The following is a 16,235-nucleotide window of genomic DNA, read 5'->3' as shown; positions in this document are numbered from 1 at the left end:
GATATTAGTTAATTTCAAAATAAGAAAAATTAAGGGAAAAACAGCTAAATATATTAATAACTATATTTAATTTAAATTTTAAGATATAATGAGTAAGGGTTTTGCAAAATTATTGCTGGCCCTAGTGCGGTTGCCATACAGCAATGGCGGCTGACTAGTACTCAGGCTGAGCGCCAATGGGGCAGCATGGTGATTGCTGTGGAATTCGTGCTCTTTTTGAGGCTTTTTTTAAGAATAGAGTTGACAGTCTTTTCTCTTGTAAAGATTTACATTTTGTCTAGTGTTTGCTCTCTTTTGCACTGGGGATGAACTTTTGTGGTGATTCTTAGTTTATGTAAGATACACTAATGAACTTGCACTATGTTTGCAATTTCTTGAACTGAAACACCATAATGAAGCATAGGTGCAAATGACATTTCAGTCAATCTTGGCCTACACACATAACATGCAGTTCTCACAAATTTTAAGACTAAAAAACAATTCCAGTACACTCACCTAAAGGGATCCACATCTGAGCAAGGGAGGCTGGGACATGGCCCAGCCACATGCACACCTGAAATCGTCACCGCATATGGTTCAGCCACCTTCTGGTCGCCACAGATCCACAGGCCACTTCACAAGGACAAACTCATATAAATTCATCTTATTAAGTTGATTAGTCATCAATTGATCAATCAACTCCTGAATTGATCAAACAAATCCTGAATTTATCAATCAACTCAGCGTGAATTGATATGAATTGATCAATTTATAAATCAATTAAATTATTAATAAAATAAAATGGTTAATTATGAAGCACACTTTGTCCACCGTACAGAGGGTTTGTGGAAAATGTTGAATTCAGGAGTGATCACTTTTCCACCTTATATTTCTTCAAGTCCGACCATGCGTCTTCGATGCGTTGCCCACATTTGACTGATGCAATAAAATTAAAGGCACATCATTTCTTTGTGAAGATTTCTCTCTCTAGATTTTGGCTTTGTTTGTGGGCCGCCACAAAGTTTGGCCCCGGAGTATCTCAGAGCCACGGTCTTGCAGTAGCAAACGGTGTACGAACTCCACACCGGTTGGGGTTTGGCTCTTGAGACGGCACAGAGACCGTACAGGTTGTGCTTCGCGACACTCCCGCTTGAATTCGAGGGTCACTCGCGCAAGTTCATGGCTCTTTAGTACGGACGGTGGAACAGCCTAAGGATCAAAGGTTACAAGGGTTCAAAGAAACATTTGATGCATTGTAAGACCTCTAAAAGCCAACGAAAGTATCTCGAGTTGTTCACGTGTTGATTCATGTCTAAATCATTGTGGTGTGCCTGCAAATGTTCTCGCAAAATTTGATTTCAAACATGTTTTTCAGCAAACTAGAGCTTACTCTCAGGTCAGATCGAACGTATTCAGCTTGGCTTGCAACGATTTCTTCTATGTCGTCTAAAGGATCGCCATCTTCTCCGAGAGCTCGAGACTCTTCGTTAAAGAAGGGCATGATCTCGTTCCATACCTCGTAGGGAATCTTGGAGAACCTCCTTGTTTCGGTGTTGATCATCAGCCAAGTGCTAAAGCATTCTTGTTTAAATTATTTCACTAATATGAAAAGAGAAAAGATTACCTCGTTGCCCGGGCCAAAATTGAGCCAGTGTTTTGATCTTTGATCAGCCAATCTCCGTGCATGCCAAGCCTGTCACCCAAAGCTCTCGTCCAGGTTTCAATCTCCACGATATCATTCCTATTAAATCAAAGCCATGAATTCATATAGTTTAAAGAACTTTGCTTACCAAGATGGATAAGTATCGATTTTGAGATGGATAAACGCTACTACCCAGGTTACACTATTCCTCCTCATGCTCGGGCTCGTCCAAATTCCATCCTTGCTAAATCCGTCAGTCCTGGACATATGATTTACTGCAGACTCCTGTAGAAAAAAAGAGAATTTGGAAACCAAAGTTTTGCTATGATCCCAAAGTTTCTTTGCAAGTTTTATATATGATCACCACTTACTTGAAGCAAGCTCATCATAGTCTCCACTGTGGCAGTCTTGTTAGCCCCAACTTCGTAGGATCGAATTGTAAAGCATTGCTTCTTCGACCTCAAAGAAGATCTATCTTTGAGAGAAGAAGCCAATGCTGATAATACCTTGAGTGCCCTGTTCAAGCCCTTGGATGTGATAGAGTTCTTCACACTAGAGATTTCCTCTGGAGTGGAAGAAGCCATTGGAAAATCAGCCCAAGAACTTTAATGGACAATAAAACCCTAATTCTAGTATACAAAGGGTAAAAAAGTATTAGTTAAAATCATCCAAGGGTTAAAAACCACAGTTAAATTTCTTCCATTTTTAGGGCTCTTGCGGGCGATGGCGGAGGGCGGCGACGGCGAGCTCGGCAGCGAGCAGGCTGTGGCATCGCGGTGGAGCCTCATGAGGTCAGAGCTGAACCAGCTCCACTCCAAGGTCACGGAGATGGAGCTGGAGCTGAGCGAGCATGCCCTAGTCATCGGCGCCATCAAGCCGCTGGATCCGGCCAGGAAGTGCTTCCGGCTGATCGGCGGCGTCCTGGTGGAGCGCACGGTGGGCGAGGTCCTGCCCGCCGTGCAGAGGAACAGGGAGGGGCTGGAGGACATGATCAAGCGCCTGGCGGAGGCGCTGGAGAGGAAGAAGCGAGAAATCGCCGAGTTTGAGGCCAAGTATAAGATCAAGATCAGGAGGGCGGATGAAGTAGCGGACGAAGAACAGGCCAAGAATCAAAATGCCGTCGCTGGTGCTGCCGCGCAGGGTGTCTTGGTGGGTTCTTCTTCCTCGTAGTTCTTCCTCAAGTTCTTCCTCAAGTTCTTTCTTCTTCATAGTTTTCTTTCTCTCGAGTTCTTCTAGCTGATAGACTCTAGTCTAGTCTTCTTCTACTTAGAGACGGAGGGAGGGATTGCTTATCTTTCTTTAGGAGGAGTTCTCGTAGAGGTCAGGATGTCCAGACGCTGCTACTTTCGATCAAGTCCCTGCTATAGTGGTGGTGATCATCGGGTGTTTGCAACGCTACTGCCTTGTAGAGGTGGTGCTGTTCTTGGAGAGAAGAGGCGGTGGTGGAAGGCTGAAGTTGGAAAGGTTCTCGATGTTGGTGCTGGAATTTGAGCAAGACCATCTCCGACTGGGCCGCCGAGAGTTGCTTCCGGAGCTGGGCGATCTGCTGCTGCAAGGTGAAGATCGCTCCCAGGCAGCCGTAGACAGGGTCGCGGATTCTCGCGTTGGCCTCGTAGACGATGCTCGCCACCGCATCCCGCCGCCGCTCCACGGGAAGTTCCTTGGGAGGGAGAGAAAGATCAAGAGGTAGAAAGCGGAAAAAATCTCTCCTTTTTTTTCGATCGAATTCTCGTTCTTACCTGTAGCATCTTGCTCACATTGCTAGCGCCGAAGATCTTGTGGACTTGCGCAAACTTTTGCGGCTCGCTCGAGGAGAAGTAAGGCGCAAAGACGCACTCTCTGGTGCATTTGCGCCGCAAGAGCTTACACGCGGCGCAGGGGGACGAAGAAGACGAGGGCGGAGGCGAGGAAGAGGATGAGGATCCCGGCGGCATCGCCGCCGCCGCTCGCGATTGGTGGTGGAGCTCCAGCGCTGCGAATTGCCAAGAAAGAATTCGAGAGATTGGATCGATTTTTCGGTCGCTTCCCCGGATTGATTGAAGAGGGAGCCAAAGTGAAAAGTCAAAACCTTGCTCGATCATGAGAGCCCCGTTGACTAAATGTACTTCAACGGAGGAGAATCGCGGGGAATATGCTTCTAGAGCTGACAGTTATTTAACTTTCGCGGGGATGAGCAGCGAAGGCGACAATGAGATTGACAACGCGAATGCGAGCGAAGGTAAAACTTTCTTTGGTTTTTTCCTGGCTGCGTTTGATCGAACGATCGCTTTGAGCTGGGCTTTTCTTGAGAAAATGTAGTGGATCTTGGGTTTTTTTTTTCTTTTTTTTTGCTCTTCGTATGTATGGTTGTTTCGCTCCGATGTGTTCCAGCTGATCTTGTGTCGATTGTTTTGGATGTTTTTTCGTTGCAGAGAATGAAGAGGAGAGCGATGATGATTTCAACTACGAAGAGGAGGTGGAAGTTGATAGCGGCTCCGAGCCTGACGACACGCAGTCAGAGGATCTGGATGCTACGCTCAGATCGCTCGAGAAGCTGTCTTACATGCTTGGTACGAACAAGCCCTTCCTTTTGTGTTTTTTTTCTGGGACACAGTTCCGTGATCCAGGCAAAGGCAAGCAAGGGACGGATGCCGCCGTCACGCGCAAGCCGGAAGTTGCCGACGATTTCGTGAGGAACTTTTTGATCCGGATGGGCATGACAAAAACAGTAGCTACATTCGAAGTGAGTCAAAAAAACTTCCTTTTGTTCTCCACAGTGACTGTTTCTCCTGTTCTGTTTTTTAGACAGAATGGTACCAGATACGAGAGAAGAAACGAATTCTAGACAGCCAGATTGGACTCGTGCCTGATGAGTACGTGAGGAGCATGAAACAGGACGAAATTCTCACCAGTTTGCAGCACCAGCTCAAGCAGGCAAATCTTCTGGCACAGTATGAAACTCTGGCATTCTTATCATCGCTCTGTCTTCTTTGATTTTTCTTCTTTCCTGTGTTTCCTCTATTGCATCTTTGTATCTGGGCCTAAATTTGACACTTTCAGACTGCAGATACCGCCATGAAATGCTCGAGAAGCTCCGAAGGGAGAGAAACGTCCACCGTATGCACCACCGGCGCATCGCCCAAGAGAAAAACAGGCTCATTGTCGACGTCAAGGTTGGAAAAAACGTAGTTTCTCAAACTTATCGTCTTTTTCATTTTCTTCCAGAGGCTCAGGAAGCACTATGCACAGTACGAGCCGATCATCCGGGAGCTCAAGAAGAAATACGACACGTTAATGCGGACCAAATCCATGATAGCTTTGGAGCGAGACAGGCTTCAAGCACTGGTAATTGCTTGTTTTTTCATGCAAAATTCGGAGACTTTGAGAGGTTTTTCTTGCAGCTTGCGGCTTCCGAATCTGGCTCCGAGTCATCCTATGGAACTGGCACTGTTTCGAGCAAGGCCAAGTCCGCCAAGGACATGGCCGCAAGGAGCAGCAGCATGTCCGGCCAGATCTACCGAGCCGCCGACCCTCTCTCAATCCCTCGAGCCGTCTCGGCTATCTCGCAAGAGCCCACCGTCGTCAAAACTTTCGTGCTCCAGAAGACTTTCAAAGGCCATACCATGCCGATAAGCAAGTAAGTCTCCTCAGATAGATCATGGCCTTCTCTAATAGTTTTCAATTTTTCTAGTAACTCTTTCTTCTAGTAGTTTTCCTCCTTCCAAGTTGAAGACTTACTGTATTGGTTTTTGCAGTGTTGTTCTTCATCCAAAGAAGCCAGTTGCGGTGACGGCGTCAGATGATTCGACCTGGCAAATGTGGGGTCTTCCCGCTGGTGATCTGATCATGACCGGAGATGGACACAAGAGCTGGGTGGCGGGTATCGATTTTCATCCGAAGTTGTGCCAAACTTTTCTTCTTACTTCTCGAGAATCAAGCCTCAAATCTAGCCTTCTTCTCTTTGCAGTGGGATGCAATTGTCTTCGTCATCTGGAGACTGCACAGTCAAAGTATGGAGCTTTGAAAAGGCCTGCTGCATACACACATTCTCGGATCACACGCAGGTTCTCAAAATTCTCTCTCCCTGTTTTTCTTTTTTTATTGTTCTTCGCAAACTTTACGTGTTTGCTCAGGCTGTTTGGGGAGTTTCGTACCACAACAGTGGTGAAGTTCTCGCCAGTGCTTCCATGGACCACACCGCACGCATCTGGGACCTCGTCAGGCATGCAAAGATTGAAACTCTCTTTCCGTGCAAAGCTAGACTGACTCGTAATTTTTACTTTGTTTTTTCTTTGCCTTGGTCAGCATGAAGTGTAGAGGCACGCTCAGAGGTCACGTAGACTCGGTAAATGGCTGCATTTGGCAGCCTTACAACAGTATTCTTTGCACGGCTTCCAGCGACAAAACCGTCAGCTTGTGGGACGCGCGCTCCTCGCTCTGTGTCCAAACGTTTTACGGCCACCAAAGCTCTTGCAACCACGCAGCTTTCGACCCAAAGGTAACTCTTCCCAAGTTATAAGTTCTTTTCGATCGAGTAATCTCACTTCATGCACAGAAAAGCTATAACCCCGCATGATTCTTGAACCTCTTTGTCTTGAAACTTCCAGGGAGAGACGGTGGTGTCTGTCGATGCAAATGGGATCGTAAAGATCTGGGACATTCGCAAAGTTGCCGAGTACGCCACCATCGACGTTGGGCCTCATCCGGCAAACAAATGCGCGGTAGACAAGAGTGGCTACGTCGTCGCGATCGCAAGCAGCGACAGTACCATCAAATGGTAGCGTCCTCTTTCTCTTTTCCTCCCTGGTTTCTTTCTTCCTTCTCAGTGACTCTAATACTATCTGGCAGCTTCCAAACTTACGGGGAGGTGGTTCCAATTCGAGAGTTTCAAGGGCACACCGACGCCGTCCAGGCGGTGGTGTTTGATCGAGCTGGGAAGTACATGGTCTCGGCTGGAAGTGATTGCACCTTTCGCATATGGGGGCCATAATGGACTTTTGCTGACTTTACTAGTTGGCTTTCAAAAAGGGAATTGACTATATAGTTGAATGAATGTCCTAAAAAGAAAGGTTGGCAAGAACGACTTCCTCCATGCCAAACAACAAGCAAGGGTTTTCGGCAGCTTTCGAGATGGATAACTCATTCTTAGACGATCTCTCGCCTGAGATATACTCCATGGTCGTCTCAAGGATAGGAGATTATGATGCTGAAAAAATGGGCGACAAGACGATGAGAGTAGATGGGTGGCACTATTTTCTCCAGGGGACGGAGGTGGAGGATCAGTTCATTGCGTTTGTTGTGGCGAGGGGCGATGTGGAAAGGATAGAGATGAATTGCGCTACAGTGTCGAGCTTTAAAGATCACGGAGGTCGAAGGGTAGAAGATTTCAAGACCTTGGATGATGATTTCATTGAGAGCCAGATCAAAGTTTGGGGTGTGTCAAAAAATCACTTGATCATGGACTACACAGAGCTTTTTGAAAGCACAAATGGGAAGCCAAAAACATTCCCATTTGTCCGCCATGCTCAAGGAATGATCTCTTGTAACCTTTGAGTAATCTCAAAGGTTATTTAAAAGGTGATTTAAGATTTGACAAGTTAGATTTAGATTAAATAATTTTTATGAGTAAAGGTTTTAAAATGTTAATCAATTTTTTTATTGTGCATTTGCCCCAAATGTTTTGACAGTGATTGCCCAAGACGGCTTGAGGGACTGAAAGAGGGCTGGCTCGGTAGACCCAAGTCCTTGGCAATGGAAACAGTTTTAGATCCATGAAAAATACAAGCAAAGAAAGATTGAGGCTCCAAAACTAGATAATTTCTTCTTTTGCTGGGGAGATCACCACCATCACTCTTGGCATCGCCATAATCTATAATTAAAAAAAGGAAAATTATACATAATTAGACTTTTTTCAGATTTAAGATTTCAAAATAATCCATAATTAAGCTGATCTTGGTCTCCATTAAGTCCTCATCCAAAGTTTTGAAAACTTCAACCCATGATCTCTAAAGCTTGAAACTTTATTGCAATTCATCTCTATTCTTTCCACATCGCCCCTCGTCACAACAAATGCAATGAACCGATCATCCACCTCCATCCCCTGCAGGAAATAGTCCCACCCCTCCACTCTTATCGTCTTGTCGCCCATCTCGCCCACCACTGACGACAGAGATTGTCCAATTTCCATAGCAGAAGCTGTGCAAAACTCCTGTTCGTTATTTGGCGCATCCATTCAACTATATAGTCAATTCCCTTTTTGAATGCCTTTAGTCCACGAAAGTCAACAAAAGTCAAATGGCTATGGCCCCCAAATGCCCTGCGGAAGCCATGTACTTCCCAGCTCGATCTAACACCACTGCCTGGATGGCATCCGTGTGCCCTTGAAACTCTCGAATTGGATCCACCTCTTTGGAAGTTGCCAGATCGTATAGAGTCACTGAGAAGGAAGAAAGCAACCAGGGAGGAGAGAAAGAGGACGCTCCCATTTGATGCTCAACGTCGATGGTGGCGTACTCGGCAACTTTGTGAAGATCTTTACGATCCCATTTGCATCTATAGACACCACCGTCCCTCCCCTGGAAGGTTCAAGACAAAGAGGTTCAAGAATCATGTGGGAGATTACTCGATCGAAAAGAGCTTATAACTTGGGAAGAGTTACCTTTGGGTCGAAAGCTGCGTGGTTGCAAGAGCTTTGGTGGCCGTAAGACGTTTGGACACAGAGAGAGGAGCGCGCGTCCCACAAGCAGACGGTTTTGTCGCTGGAAGCCATGCAAGAATACTGTTGTAAGGCTGCCAAATGCAGCCATTTACCGTCTAGAAAATAAAAAACAACACGAGTCAGGCTAATCTGAATGGAAAGATACTTTCAATCTTGGCATGCCTGACGAGGTCCCAGATGCGTACGGTGTGATCCATGGAAGCACTGGCTAGAACTTCACCACTGTTATGGTACACACGTAAAGTTTGTGAAGAACAATAAAAAAGGGGGAGAGAGAATTTTGAGAACCTGTGTGTGATCCGAGAATGTGTGGATGCAGCAGGCCTTTTCAAAGCTCCAGACTTTAATTGTGCAGTCTCCAGACGATGAAGACATTTGCATCCCACTGCAAAGAGAAGAGGGCTAGATTTGAGGCTTGATTCTAGAGAAGTAAGAAGAAAGTTTGGCACAACTTTGGATGAAAATCGATACCTGCCACCCTACTCTTGCGTCCATCTCCGGTCATGATCAGATCACCAGTGAGAAGACCCCACATTTGCCAGGTCGAATCATCTGAGGCTGTCACTGCAACTGGCTTCTTTGGATGAAGAATAACACTGCAAAAACCAATACAATACAGTAAGTCTTCAACTTGGAAGGAGGAAAACTAATAGAGAGAAGAGTTGCTAGAAAAATTGAAAATTAATAGAAAAGCTTTGCTCGAAGACCAGTATGAAGTGGGGATGCGATAGCAGCTTTCCTTCCAGAATGCATTTGGGAGGGAGATGGAGGCATAACGTATGGTTATGCCAAACTCCCACTCATGTAGCACAGGAGATCAAGAAGCAGGTGGGAATCTCGACTGGACAGAGCTCCTAGACTTGCTTTTGAGGGAATCTGGTGAAGCGACTGGGGCTGCTCTTGCAAGATCCAAGGTTCAGTGCATCATCATGGCCTCCATCCAAGAGGATCTTCAGCAAAACATGCTAGCAGCATGGGGATACCAAGAGGAGTGACCTGTTTGGTGGATGTTTAGAACATGGTGGAAGCAGACTAGGAGCGTTTAGAGACAGTCTTCAAGGCTTTAGAGAAGGAGGCCAGATTTGTGAGTTAGAAATGGGCCTGCTCATCAAAAGAGGTGAAGATGCTTTGTGAAGCTATGTCCTACTGAAAGTTTGAAGATCACCGAGGAAAAAAGGAATTTGTAAAGGAAATGGCTATGAAAGAGATACAGAGGGTGGAGGAGGCTATGAACGTGGCACGGGCCACTCTGGATTGCCAGATAAGCAAGATCCTTTTGCAAGAGGAGAAGATTCTCAGGTTGGAAGCTGAACTCTAGAAATCCAAGGACTTGAGAGACGAGAATGCCCTTCTGGCACAACAAATAGCTGAGTTGCCATGGAAGACACAGAGAACAAGAAGAGGAAATGTTAGAAGCCGTTCATCAAGGCTCGGCCTCTTAGGGCTCAGGACTTCTCTGGGAGCCTAGGGAATCTGAAGAAGTCCTTCTGGCAAAGCATTAATGTCACAAATAGGGGTCAGAAAATAGTTTTGTGGTTGAAATACTGGTGCTTTAAAATACCTAAGGCATTTCAGTATTTTTAAAATATTTTTATGGTTCATGTCATTTTTTGAACTAGCTATAGATTCGAGAAGTTAAATTAGCCTCACATTAAGGGAGTCCAAGCAATACAGCTATGGAGAAAATATATACAAACAATAACACCAATATTGCAATAAATGGCTAAAAAAAACAAGTAATACAGTTTTCTTACACAATATGGTCATAAAAACAAGGGAATGAAAATAGAGCAAACAATTTAAATCATATAATAATATAGCTATAAAACTCAATTCCTCTTAAATGTTATCCAAGTCATATCCAAAACTTGAAAACACTTTATTCATGTCATGCATTTTTCCCCATGTAACTTCATCTATGGAATAGCCATTCCACTAAACTAATAATTCTCAATTTGTCTTATAGCTTGTCTTCACCAATCTTTAGGATGATGGAATGATCCACAATACCACTAGTGTGCAAACACTTTTTAAGCTTATTCACATAGAATGTTGAATGAATCTTTAAATTAGCTGGCAAATCTAAAATGTAAGCAAAATCTCCCACACGCTACCAAATTGTCCAAGGCCTATAATACTATGGAAACAACTTAGCATTGCCACTTCTTTTTAGAGATTGTTGTACATCCAACAATTTTAGGAAAACTTTTATTATCAACTTTGTACTCTTGATGACGATGATGCTCATCAATAAATCTTTTATCTCTTTTTTGAGTTTGTCTCATATTCAACTTTACTAACTCAAACTTGTTTTGCATATCCTTTATGAAATCACAAACATGGGCACTCGAACCAAAGATAAACTCAAATTTATAGGAGACCTAAGATCATATCCATATATCACCATGAATAGAGAGATGTTAATAGTCAATTGATGAATACTATTGTGAGCAAATTGGAGTAAAGGCAAGTTTTTTTCCCGCATTATATATATAGTTTTTACACTTTATCTTATAATGATTTACTATGGGGTAACTATAGAGTGGAACCTTAACCCTTAGACATATAGATTAAGGGCAATGGAATGAAATTTAAATTTCAAAGCTTTGAGCCATTGAACAAAGGGATAGAGCCAAATTCTTGAGTATATAGTGAAAGAGCAAATGAACTAAAGCACAAAGTGACTCTTAAATGGATAGCCTAAAAAGCAAAATCACAAGGACATACAATGATATAAGAACAATTCTAAAGCATCCAATATGTAAATGCTAGAAGCACTACACAAAACAAAGTTAAATGAAGTTTGGCACTATTTTGGACAAGGATATAAGTATTCCACCAGTTAGCATAGTATAAAGTTTGTAGAATAAAGAAAGCATATAAATGAGAAGTTAAACTATATTTTATGTTGGTTAACAATGCTCAATTTACCCACTATCCCTATTATACATTTGGAGCCCCTCCCCCAACCCTTAGAGGAATACATGTTTTGGGCTTTCACCCTAATGTAAGGAACTAGCTCCCTGAGGTGTCATAGACTAAAGGATTCTTAAAACCATGATAAAGAATTCACCGGATGAGACTGAATCTGAGATTGAGTTCGAGACTAAGTCCAAGACTGAGTTAGAGACCGAGTTTGAGATTAAGTCTGAGATCGAGTTTGAAACTGATTCCAAGTCCGAGATCCAAGATTGGGTCCAAGATTGAGTCCGAAACCGAATCCGAGGTTGGGTTTGAGATCGAGTCCAAGATCGAGTATGAGATTGAGTCCAAAACTGAGCCCGAAAAGTAATATAGGTCGTGGGGTGAAAGCCTAAAGCAATTGTCCCACAAGGGGGAAGGGGGGGGTGGGGGGGAGGGGGGCTGTAAGGGGTTCCAAAAGTATAGGAGGCATAATGAGGTTTAGAAATTAGTTTTGAAGGAATCCTTTAATGGTGCTTGCAAACTGACTTGAGTTGAAATTGGAGCTTAGGGGTTTTAGGTGGTAGTGAGCATCGTTTCAGGTGGTGTCGGAAGGGCCACCCAAGGAAGTGCTTAAGAACAACTCCCACTTCTGGAAAGGAAACCAATTGTGGTGCTCCTAGTTCATGTGGAGTGGTGCCCCACTTAAATGCCTAGTGGCTCATTAATCCTCACTCCTTCTTAGGGGCTTAGGCCTTCCCTTTGGGATGAAAATGGGGGAGTAGGGGTACCCATACTAGGCTGTTAAGCCATAGTGCCCCTTAGGGCCCTAAAGCAAGTGATGCACTCAAGGCTTGGGATTTAAAGGGTCCTATGATTAAGTCTTATTGTACTATGAGATGTTAGAAACTTGGAGGTTTGGTGTGTTTGGCTATTTATATTTGCGGGGATTATAGCCAAATTTTAAGTCCAATTTAATCTGGGAAGGGGGATTGGAAAAGAAATTGGGAATCTATGGATGGATAGTTAACACTCTAATGCTCATGTAGTGAGTAGTTGAAACTAAATAGGATCAAGCAGGAGTTGGTACAATAAGTGGGAACCATAGCAAGGGAACTTCATTAAGGCCAAGGCAATAGTGGTCGAATAGATGAGGTAAACTAACAAATTGGAAAGGAAAAACTTATGACTTACAATTTGGTATTAAAGCTTTTTCTTCAGTTCTAACAAAGAATAAAGGTGGATTATTGAGAGTAAAGGCGAAGATGAAATCTCCTCCAGAGCTAGAGCCTTCGATCAAACAAGAAGCTATGGATGAGGAATCCTTACACGAAAAAGACTCAAGTGAGGAAATTTTCAAACAAGAGTCCGATAGTGAGGTTCGATCGTTCAAGGCTTGATTGGATGTTTTAGAAGGACAATTAGCACAGACCAATGCCCTATTAAAATATTCATATGCAAGCTAAAGCATGACGAGAAGCAGAAGAAAAGATAAAAAACTACAGATGCTAATAGAGCAGAAGGCATGAACCTTTTGGTGGGGACAGAGGCAAAATTGAACAAGGTTGAACAAATCAAAGTGGAATTAGTCCTTCATTCAGTTCCCAAGTATAAACCAAAGCCCCCACCAATCTTTAAGGGAATGAATAACTATAAAGTGGTGGAGGATTAGTTTTACGATATAGAAGATTATTTTCAAGCGTTGTAGTTACTGAGCTCAGAGAAGGTCCTATGTGTAAAACCATACTTGGCAGATAATGCTAAGTTTTGGTGGAGAACAACAGAGGCCAATGAAGGACTGATGGCCTCTTGGGAAATGACGAAGGTGAGGATCTGTGCAATTTATGTTCCTTTGAATCCTACTCTTCATCTAAGGGATGAATTGAGTAGGCTTAAGCAAATAAAAACCATTCAAAAGTATGTGAATGTATTCATGACGAAGAGGATCCTTGTCATGGACATGGATGCATTCCTTTCATAGCAAGCTTACAAACTTGGGCTCGAGGCGAGGTGATGCATTGGAACCCAACCAACTACAAGGAAACATTGGATATAGCTATTAACATGTATTTGAATGATAATCTATGAAAGGGGAACACAACAAAATCAAAGTTCATATTTAGCAAAGAAGCCAAACCAAGGAGAACATATGGCAAAAGAAAATTTAGGAAATGTTTCTCTAAGAATAAGTCTTTAGGGTTTTGGAAAGGTAGATCTAGTGGCTAGTGAACAAGTACATGGGGGAGTCAAACAAAAAAGGACAAACCCACTAATAAAAAAGCTAAGTCTGGGAAACAATGTATGTTTTGACTGACACTTTTTGAGTCAATATAAGATAGAGCAAAAGAGAACTAAAAGCTAAACTCAATTTATTAACACTTGAACAAAAAGGACTAATAAAGGGAATCAACAATACAAACCTTTGCCATTGTGAGAGTATAAAAAGAATATTCGAAAGGACTTGCTAACATGTAACTTTTGATACCTATAGTCACATTCACAATATTTATTAAGTTAAGTTTCTTATAAAAAACCTTAATATATCTTCCAACAATTGATTCATGCTCTTTGTCTACCTATTTGATTGTGGATGTTCACCACTACTCATGTTCATATTTTTATCAAATACCATTTGCTAAAATTTGGATGTGAACTTGTGATCTTGATCACTTACAATATCACTTGGCAAACCATAGAAATTGAATAATAAGTTTATAAATATTTAGATAAGTTTAGAAGTTTTAATTATTGTTTTCACTAGAAAAAAGTGAGCCATTTTTGTCAAATGATCTACAACAACCCAAATAGCATAATTTTTTCAAAAAGTCTAAAGCAAATCAATGATAAAGTCCATTGAGATATTATCCCACTTATCTTGGGTACACATAAAGGATAATAGAGGTTAGTAAACTTTTGATGACTAATTTTGACTGCCTGGTAAATCAAATAATCACATAATTACTTCTCAACATCTAAATTCATCTCAGGCCAAAAGAAATACCTTGGATGCTTAACACTTGGTACATCATAACACTCAATCAAAATTTATTTGATAAGTTAATCAACATAATAAATTACCATATGCCCCTTTTTTACTAGGATTCTATTCAAATCTATTGCAGCATCCCTTAACAAAACTTTATGCAACCATTAGTGATAAAAGAGTTGAAATTAATAAATTCCCATTTTATTGTCACCTTTATGCTTGCATCAGATTTTAATAGATATTTCCTACAAAAACATTGAAATATTAAAGAGAATGATGTCTAAATCCATATGGAAGTTTGATCTATATAAAAAATATTGCTATTCCTTTATAGTAACAGTTATGGTATATAACTTTTTATTTCAAGTAGACCAATTTAAAAGGTTTTATGTAACACATAGATAAAAAAAAATACTAATGATTGCATATGGAATCATTAGGCTTTACAAAGTTGATACAAAATTAAGACTTTGGTTATTAAACCTTCATCATGGGTTGTATCCACAATAGATTCCACCATATTTATATTACAATTCTTTAATCCCTTTACAAGGTATTGCAAATTATGATATTGAGTAAAGAAGAAGTTATTTAGATGAACACTTCCTCAGAGAAGATAATTTTTGCCTTGATGTTAAGTTTTGTGGCAATAAAAACAATTGCCCTCTACTCTGTCTTTCTCCTATTCGTCTAAACAATTTTTTTTAACTTTATTATTATTTATATTTTGTAAGTTTAGATGCAATAGCAATTGTTTCTTCCCCAAATATAACATATTGGTTGACTAGTCATTACGTGGACTACACTATTGACCATTATATTGACCAAATTTGACCAAGTTGACTAGTGGTTTTAGCAAAAAGATTTAATTGTACAATTAAAGAGAATGATTTGAAAGACAATATGTAAAAAATTAAATATATAGAAAAAAGGCCTATAAATAAGAGTGCACTTTTTTACATAGTTAAAATACTTAGGGTTAAGCATCCTTAGGTTTTAATATTATTGGGTTGAAAAATCCAAATTCAAGAGTTTATATTGATTTTTAGTGATAGTTAATATTGTGAAAAATTCATTAAGCTCAAACTAGTTTATAAGATTAACCTCTTTAAACTTCTTGATGGACAAAGCATATGAAAAAAATTTGTCAAATCACTCTAAGAAGTTGGCTCAAATTAGTTTTGATGGATCTTATGAACTTCTTAAAACTTTTTGACAAACAAAACATGAAAGCACTTTAATGTAGTTCTTCCACCACGAAAAAGTATAAATTGTAAACCTTTGTAATTAAAAAAAGTTACCTTGTCCTCATATAAGGGTTGTGGGACTAACAATCAACCTCCTAGGTATCATAAATATTTAATAACAACTTTCATTCCATGATACCATAATCATTGGCATGTGTGATGTACCAATATAATCAAATATAATATTGATTCAACTTTTTAGGGTCTATGCAAAAAAAAAATTCTTAATGAAATTGATGGAATTCTTAACTTTCTTAATGTCACTTTAAACCTTAGCAATTTAGCATCTTTATCAGGCAATAATACTTCTTCCTCCTCATTACATCATCACAAACTCCACATCAGGATCTATATCTTACTCTTTTGCCATCCCCAAACAAACATGCTAGGGATTTAACCCTAGGAACTTTACTAAGGCTATATAAGATTTTTAGAATATTCTTATAGTTTATGTGTGAAACTACAGTACACCACATTCATCTCAGACTCTCTTTCCATCCAGATTGTGCAAAGCTAGACTGACTCTTGACTTTTCCTTTGCTTCTCTTTGGCTTGGTCAGCATGAAGTGTATCAGAAGTCACTTAGACTAAATGGCTGTATTTGGCAGCCTTACAACAGTATTCTTTGCATGATTGACAAAACCATCAGCTTGTGGGACGTGTGCTCCTCACTCTACATCCAAACGTTTTATGGCCACCAAAGCTCTTGCAACCATGCAGCTTTCGACCCAAAGGTAACAGTTATAAGCTCACTTCCTGCACAGAAAAGCTATAAGCCCAGAT

The 16,235-nt window shown here is 41.3% G+C and overlaps 3 protein-coding genes across 4 annotated transcripts; 2 read left to right on the top strand and 1 right to left on the bottom strand.

Moving 5' to 3' along the window:
• Positions 1-2,330: 2,330 nt before the first annotated feature.
• Positions 2,331-3,377, top strand: LOC9656881 (probable prefoldin subunit 2). The gene has a single exon (XM_002977905.2). It carries the CDS (start codon positions 2,345-2,347, stop codon positions 2,789-2,791), a length of 447 nt encoding a protein of 148 aa, XP_002977951.1. The 5' UTR covers positions 2,331-2,344; the 3' UTR covers positions 2,792-3,377.
• Positions 2,929-3,702, bottom strand: LOC112349066 (LOB domain-containing protein 4-like). The gene is made up of 2 exons (XM_024682730.1): positions 3,690-3,702; positions 2,929-3,355 (listed from the first exon to the last, which is right to left on the bottom strand). The coding sequence occupies exons 1-2, from the start codon at positions 3,700-3,702 to the stop codon at positions 2,943-2,945; spliced, it is 426 nt and encodes a 141-aa protein (XP_024538498.1). The 3' UTR covers positions 2,929-2,942.
• LOC9656880 (flagellar WD repeat-containing protein Pf20) lies at positions 3,221-6,680 on the top strand. Of its 2 annotated transcripts, XM_024682798.1 has the most exons (14): positions 3,221-3,307; positions 3,387-3,839; positions 4,033-4,170; positions 4,228-4,343; positions 4,406-4,551; positions 4,668-4,773; positions 4,826-4,945; positions 5,002-5,237; positions 5,356-5,499; positions 5,568-5,664; positions 5,734-5,822; positions 5,906-6,098; positions 6,208-6,377; positions 6,449-6,680. In XM_024682798.1, exons 2-14 carry the CDS (start codon positions 3,701-3,703, stop codon positions 6,588-6,590), a joined length of 1,836 nt encoding a protein of 611 aa, XP_024538566.1. In that variant the 5' UTR covers positions 3,221-3,307; positions 3,387-3,700; the 3' UTR covers positions 6,591-6,680. The 2 variants fall into 2 exon arrangements, with proteins under 2 accessions (XP_024538566.1, XP_024538568.1); XM_024682800.1 differs by lacking the exon at positions 6,449-6,680 and having other exon boundaries at positions 6,156-6,315.
• The last annotated feature ends 9,555 nt before the right edge of the window (positions 6,681-16,235 follow it).

The sequence above is a fragment of the Selaginella moellendorffii genome, unplaced genomic scaffold, assembly GCF_000143415.4.
Source record: "Selaginella moellendorffii unplaced genomic scaffold, v1.0 SELMOscaffold_35, whole genome shotgun sequence".
NCBI lineage: Eukaryota > Viridiplantae > Streptophyta > Lycopodiopsida > Selaginellales > Selaginellaceae > Selaginella > Selaginella moellendorffii.
This window is presented reverse-complemented; position numbering and strand designations above follow the sequence as displayed.

Coding starts and splice junctions, on each gene's coding strand:
- LOC9656881 (XM_002977905.2), top strand. CDS start 2,345: ATGGCGGAGGGCGGCGACGGCGAGCTCGGCAGCGAGCAGGCTGTGGCA.
- LOC9656880 (XM_024682798.1), top strand. CDS start 3,701: ATGAGAGCCCCGTTGACTAAATGTACTTCAACGGAGGAGAATCGCGGG. Junction 3,840..4,032: donor CAACGCGAATGCGAGCGAAG/GTAAAACTTTCT, acceptor TTTTCGTTGCAG/AGAATGAAGAGGAGAGCGAT. Junction 5,823..5,905: donor CGCATCTGGGACCTCGTCAG/GCATGCAAAGAT, acceptor TGCCTTGGTCAG/CATGAAGTGTAGAGGCACGC.